This window comes from Ammospiza caudacuta, chromosome 19 (assembly GCF_027887145.1).
Source record: "Ammospiza caudacuta isolate bAmmCau1 chromosome 19, bAmmCau1.pri, whole genome shotgun sequence".
NCBI lineage: Eukaryota > Metazoa > Chordata > Aves > Passeriformes > Passerellidae > Ammospiza > Ammospiza caudacuta.
The window spans coordinates 2,529,364-2,535,985 of record NC_080611.1 but is presented as its reverse complement, the minus strand read 5'-3'; the positions used below and the strand labels follow the sequence as shown (position 1 = coordinate 2,535,985).

The 6,622-nt window shown below is 48.0% G+C and overlaps 1 protein-coding gene across 1 annotated transcript in view; it reads left to right on the top strand.

The window, feature by feature from the left end:
• The first annotated feature begins 2,485 nt into the window (after positions 1-2,485).
• The window catches only part of ABCC3 (ATP binding cassette subfamily C member 3), a 47,400-nt gene continuing 43,263 nt past the window's right edge, over positions 2,486-6,622 (top strand). Inside the window, exon 1 of the mRNA XM_058817476.1 lies at positions 2,486-2,592. Within this exon, the coding sequence (XP_058673459.1) occupies positions 2,563-2,592 (30 nt within the window). The 5' untranslated portion in view covers positions 2,486-2,562. The remainder of the gene's footprint in view (positions 2,593-6,622) is intronic.

Genomic DNA, 6,622 nt, shown 5'->3' with positions numbered 1-6,622 from the left:
AATACCCTAATTCAGGACCCTCCTCTATGGATACGGTGGAAAAAATATGAGGTTCAACAGGACCACCAAAGTCAATGATTTAATCAGGAATTAATCCACATGTCAATTGGGCTGTGCTGCTCACGGATAGAGTAAACCTCTCCCTTCCTGTACAGGAGCTACAGGAGCTGTTTGTGAGGTGCCTCTGTACCTGTGACATCTTGTAATATCAGAGGTGGTCTTAATTTTGAGCACATTATCAAACTGCACCCAACCCTGCTTCTTGGTGCAAGAAACCCAATGGAGCATGGCCATGTGTCAGGAGGCATGAAACTCTCAGCACTTCTCTCAGAACAGCTTCTCTCAGAGATTGTTGCAGGAGAGATTTAAAGAGCCATAAAGGAGTAACTCCCAGCTATTTCTGAGTTTTCTCACAACTTTTATTGCAGTGCAATTCCACTGAACAAAAGTTTTGCAGTAAGACTTGCAAGGCCAACCCACTGCGTCCTCAGAAAATCTCATTCACCCAGCTGGCAAGGGCTTCTCTAGTGTTTCCTCCAGAGGGTTGCATAGTGGCTGTGTTGATTAGCCTGGCTCAGTCTGACATTTCAGATCTTGTAGGCAATTACCTGAGAACCTTATCTTGGCAAGAGCTTACCTTCCCACACTAATGAGAACAGCACACCTTTAGCCGGGTTATAGTAAATGTCTAAAGCAAATTTTTAGCAGTGGTCATGGCTTTCTCCGATAGTACTTTGGGTGGGAAACAGTCCCAGTATCTCCGTACAAGATTAGCAGAATATTTTTTCTTTAGGGGTGACATATTTTTGGGACACAGCAACACTGCCCTTCTCTGAGGTACTGGAACAGGTTGCCCGGAGAAGCAGAAGATGGATGCCCCATCCCTGGAAGTGTTCAAGACCAGGGGCCCTGAGCAGCCTGATCAAGTGGGTGGCATCCCTGCCCATGGCAGGATGTTGGAACTAGATGAGCTTTAAACTCCCTTCCAACTCAAACATTCTGTGATTCTCTGGTTCTCTGATTTATGATTCTATTCTACTCCTTTTTGTTCTGGTGAACATTTTTGACCACATCCTTCTACCTGAGAGTTCTGCATGTTACAGAAAGGAAAGAAACTCAGGTTCTTAAAATATTGACATAGATTTGTGGCAGCAGGGTTACTTTGTGGGAGATGATATTAATTGAACCAGATGCTGCAGCAAGTGGGCAAACAAACAGCAAGTGTTGGAAGGTCAATAATACTGTCGAAGTCCTAATAAAGAGGAAAGCAAACAGTGCTTCTGCATCACGGGGAGGTGAAATCCAGATTGTGTCCAAGGTGCTACACTACAAAACCTATTAGTTACATATAATCATGAAAATATATTGACTAAAGGCTTTTGAAAATGGATTCATGCCATTTAATCACATGTCAACAGCAGAAGCAATCAGCATGAACAAAGAGGCTGTAGATGGATGGAGAAGTGATGCGATGCTCACTTAAGTCCTGCTGGGGAAATCACACTCCAAAGGGGAGACGAGAAGCTTTTCCATGATGTTAACATTAGCCTGAGCAGTCTGCATGGATGGACATAGTCAGCCCAAAGTCAGCAAGTGGCCCAGCTTTGCACTCCTCAGCACACACTTCGCTTGAATCGTAGAATGATGTGGGTTGGAAAGGGCCTTAAAATCATGTCGTTCCAACCCTCTGCCATGAGCAGAGACCCCACTCACTAGATCAAGTTGCTCAGGGCCCCGTTCAATCTGGCCTCGTACATTTCCAGGCATGGGAGTTTCCACAGCTTCTTCTTGACACGTGGGTACCACCAAAGCCCCCCTCCATGACCAGGGATGTAGCTGCCCCAGTAAAGCACACTGAGCTGGAGGCGCTGGGATGTCACCCATGGTGTGAGGTGCCCGGGCTCAGGAGGAGAGCAGCGCCAGCCCCGCATCGCCAGCCCCGCATCGCCAGCCCCGCATCGCAGCCGGCCCCGCATCGCAGCCGGCCCCGCATCGCAGCCGGCCCCGCATCGCAGGCAGCCCCGCATCTCAGGCGGCCCCGCATCGGAGGCGGCCCCGCATCGCAGCCGGCCCCGCATCGCAGGCGGCCCCGCATCGCAGGCGGCCCCGCATCGGAGGCGGCCCCGCATCGCAGCCGGCCCCGCATCGCAGCCGGCCCCGCATCGGAGGCAGCCCCGCATCGCAGCCGGCCCCGCATCGCAGCCGGCCCCGCATCGGAGGCAGCCCCGCATCGGAGGCAGCCCCGCATCGGAGGCAGCCCCGCATCGGAGGCAGCCCCGCATCGCAGCCGGCCCCGCATCGCAGGCAGCCCCGCATCGGAGGCAGCCCCGCATCGGAGGCAGCCCCGCATCGCAGGCAGCCCCGCATCGCAGCCGGCCCCGCCACCGCCCAGCGCAGACCTTGGCCGCGCTCCGGCTCCTCCCGCCGCCCGCGGGGAGGGTGGGATGGGCGCGCCGGCCCCACCGCCCCCGCCCCCGGCCCGCCCCACAGGGAAGGAACCGGCTCCTGCCTCCGCCCGGTGCCCGTGAGCGCCGGCAGCAGCTCCGCGCCCCTGCCGCGGCCATGGAGGCTTTCTGCGGGTCCCGCTTCTGGGTAAGCTTCTCCCTCCCCTTCCCGCCTCGCCGAGGGGCCGCGACAGCGCCGCGCCCGCTCCGCCCGGGGCTTCCCGTGCGTGCCCCGGGCCGGGTCGGTCCTGCCGCTGCCGAGGGGCTGCGCGGCGCCGTCCCGCGGTCGTGGGGCCGTCCCAGAGCCGGCGGTGCGGTGCCTCCGCTCGGGCAGGAGCGGCACAAGGGCCGCTCCGTTCTGTTCGTCCTTCAGCATCCGCACACCAGAGTCAAGACCTCATCGCAAAGCATCCCACCGGGGATGCAGCTCTCCCAGCATAGTCCGCCTCTGGACCTCACACTGATGAACCCGGGGCTCTTCCTTTCTGTTTTAGCGCGTATTCTGCTCTTCGGAGTCACTTCCATGACTGGCAAACCGCTCCCCGTTCAGTGCTTTGTTACTGTTAGAAGAGGGATGGGTTCGTGGCTGCCCACGGTGGTCACCAGCCCCGGAGGATTATGGTGACTTCTGTCAGTACTTGGAGCCTTTAGCCCCTTGGAGAGGCTGATTGCAGCGGGTACTGGGTTTGTAAGCACAAAAGTTTGGTAATTGCTGCCGTGATCCGCTCTGATGATGAGAGTGTGTAAGTCCTGTTACCAGGTTTCCCCGAGGTACAGCGTGGTGTTCGCCTCTCCCCTGTAGGAGAGGCCGACATTCAGACCATGAGAGGCCATGGGGATTTGAGCACGTATGCTGAATCTGGAACTGCCCCCCAGTGAATGAGTTTTTGTGTGTCCCTTTTTCTTGCACTACTTTAGCTCAAGGGAGATTTTTTTTTTCTAATGAGGAACCGGAATGAAAAGGAATGTCTGAAGTTGCATCACTGCTGGAAAGCTACTACAGGACAGCAAAAGCAGTTGGCTCTGAGAACTTTATGCTGAGTTCTATCCTCAGATAACTAATTACCTTTCAATATCTGTCCTAATATTACTGTTTAAAAGAGGAGTTTGGCTCCTAAGCCCCTTGGTTACATTTCTTTCTTTGTATTTCATTTCCAGGTGCTCTGCACGCTCTCTGCCATAACGGCTGGCAGATAAGCTTGCTCAAACAAGTATTTTTGTGTATTATTTCTACTATCAACACTTCTAGAACAGGAACAAGCACAAACAGATTGACCCTGCTCACTGATCTATTGGCTGCCTCCAGCAGCAGGTCTCAGCTTCTCAAGGAAGGCTGGTAGAGCAACAGCTCTTGTAGCAGTTTATTGATATGTTAATGTAAATAGCCAGAGAGATTTCCTGGTTTGAAGTATGAAGTAAGTGTATAATTCTGTACTTGATGCTGTAGTGTTGCACTCCAGCACCGCCACGGTGCCCTCTGTGCTCCTCTCTGGGGTCTGTGCTCTCTGTGGACCTGTTTTCCTTTTTCTTCCACCAGTGCTTGGGGTAAGAACAACTTTCCATCTGTTTAATTGCTTTAAACAACTCAACAACTCTGAGAAATTTAACACTGTGATTCCATGACCAGCGGGTTCAACTCGGTGGTTACCCTGTTTATGGCAGTGCTTTCTGTTAGCAGGAGTGTACAAAGTGCACTGGTTTTATAGGATACTTTAAGTGATGACCAGGTAGATGACAGTCACCTTGAAATTATTTGCTGTGCAAATATGTTGTTCTATAAGAAAATGATGGAAAGGCTTCTATCTAAAATCTGCCCACAAAAGCTGGTGTTTCTGTGCACTGAACTAATGAATGGTGTCTAGCTTTGCAGTTCAAAACAAGAACTTGATCAAATGTGGACCAGTATTAATGTTCACTTTTGCATTAGCTGATGAACTTAGACTCTCTATTTTTTAGCAAAGAAAATCAAGACATTTTTGGAAGTTTAATGTTGTATTCGTGTCAGTTTTAAAGCTGTTTAGAGTGAAAGAAAACATGCTGCTCCAGTTTAAGCAGTTGTTTCTTTTGGAGTTTAAATCAACTACAATACTTTTCTGTTAAAAGGGGATGAGAATAAAACCAAAATAGTTCAGAATTAGCTCATGAAAATGTTTAAATATATCAACTTAAACAGATTGTTGATTTATGTTGGATTTTTTTGGCTTGCTGGAAGTTTTAAGGTTTCAACTCCTCACCCTGATTCAGGGTGGGGAATTTTGCTGGAAATCTTGCTGATTGCATTTTTTGTGGGTGGTTTTTGTTGGTTTTTTTTTTTTTTTGGTGGTTTTTTTTTTTTTTTTTTTGCTTTTTTTTGTAGAGGCAAAATAATTTCCCGTCCTACCCATTTCAGAAATAAGAAATGAAGGGGAACGCTGTAGATCACATTAGAAATCTCTAAAAGCTTTTTGGCTTCCAGCTACTGCTTTACCTGTTGAATATGGAATCAGCAAATTGCTAATACAAATATAGGTTATTTATATATAAAAGAGGAACAACTGGAATATTATGTTTTTATAATGCATTATGAACACACTCTTCATCTGAGCACTTGGAATCATAATGTCTACTTCAGCTGTTAATATCTCCTAGGAGTGTTCCCATGCTAAATGCCTTTGGGGAGGAGATGAATGTGATAGCACATACCCACACAAGGCAGGCCTTAGGTGTGTTCTTCACCAGTGACCGTAATTACGTCCTATTTATTGTGTCACATATTTGCTGTGTGATAGTAAGAGTGCTAAATAGGTGTGCCAATTAATGTGACCCACAATGCCCATTTTGAGAAGCAGATACTGGTGAATTGGCACTTTTTTGTTGCTCATGGCCTCCTCTGTAGTAAAACGAGAGTGGCTTCTTTGAGTGGAGAGCAAAGTGATCTCCTTGGGAGTGTTTGCTACTGGTGTTTCAGCCTAGTGATTAAACAGCACTTGGAAAAACTTGGAAAAACGGGAATTCTGTTCCAGTGGAGAGAAATCTTGTCTTTCTTCAGCTCAGCCTCTCTGGTTACAAAATGGCACCAGTGGCTGCTGTGAGATTAAAACATTGAGTGCTTGGCACTGGTATTGATGAATGTTGGGATGAGGGGCAAGTAAATGTCTTGGTCTGCAGACAGGCAAAGTCTTTAACCAGCAGCTTGTATTTTGGGTGGGGTGTTCTTTCTAACAGCATAAATGGGAAATGAAAGAACACGTGATAGAACATTTCAAAGGGAAGACCACAATTTCTCAGTTCCTTTTGGTACTGCTCAGCTGACAGCTCAGTTCCCTTGTTCTCCCTGTGTCTTGGAATCCTGACAGATGTCTTGTTTTTGTCCAGCCCATGTGGAGTGCTGGCTCCTTCTTCATCAGAGGCTCTTGAGTAATCCAGCAGGAAATTGCAGCAACTCTCAAGAGTGAACAATACCTCAGTCTTGGCTTTGTGATAGCTCCATACAAAGCACCCCTTTAACCTTTATGTTTGTGGGTATTCCTTCACCTTGAGTCATTCTGTCAAATTTTGGTAGATTTGGGCTAAAAGTCATGCTGCTCTCTGAACCAGCAGAGCAGGAAAATGCATTTCCAAAGTGTGCCACAAGTTTCTCTTTTGCATAGCTTCCTCTTTTGCTGCATCATGTTTAATTTATTTGCTGTTGAAGATGACTCAGGATAGCTGTAGTAAGGCAGAAATATTTCTTTCAAGGAACATGTGTGTACTTGTAGCATGTGTACTGTTTAAAGCCCCCCACAACTCATGTGGTTTGGCCCTAAATTAATAATACAACATTTAATTTTAACAATTCCATTATATTTTGAGCTCAATCAGTTCCAGCAGAGGATGAGCGAAGCAGAAGGTGATAGGAGATCACTGCCAAGAAAGGATCCTGCAGCTGGGCAGTATGATCCAGACTGGTTATTGTTTCTATTTTAGCTTCCCATTTCTGCCACCCTGTGCTGAACACAATGTTCCTTGTTTATAGATATTTAAACGTGATATAGATCTCTGTGTAATCTTCATTTACTGCATCCAACTTCAGCTGAATCCCACTCCTATAAATCTCTTCACAAATAACTGCATGAGGTACCTGTGTTCTTTCTCATGTGAGGTGGGAGATCAAACTAGTTGACTTTAATAGTTCCTTCAGATATCAAATCTGTAAAGTT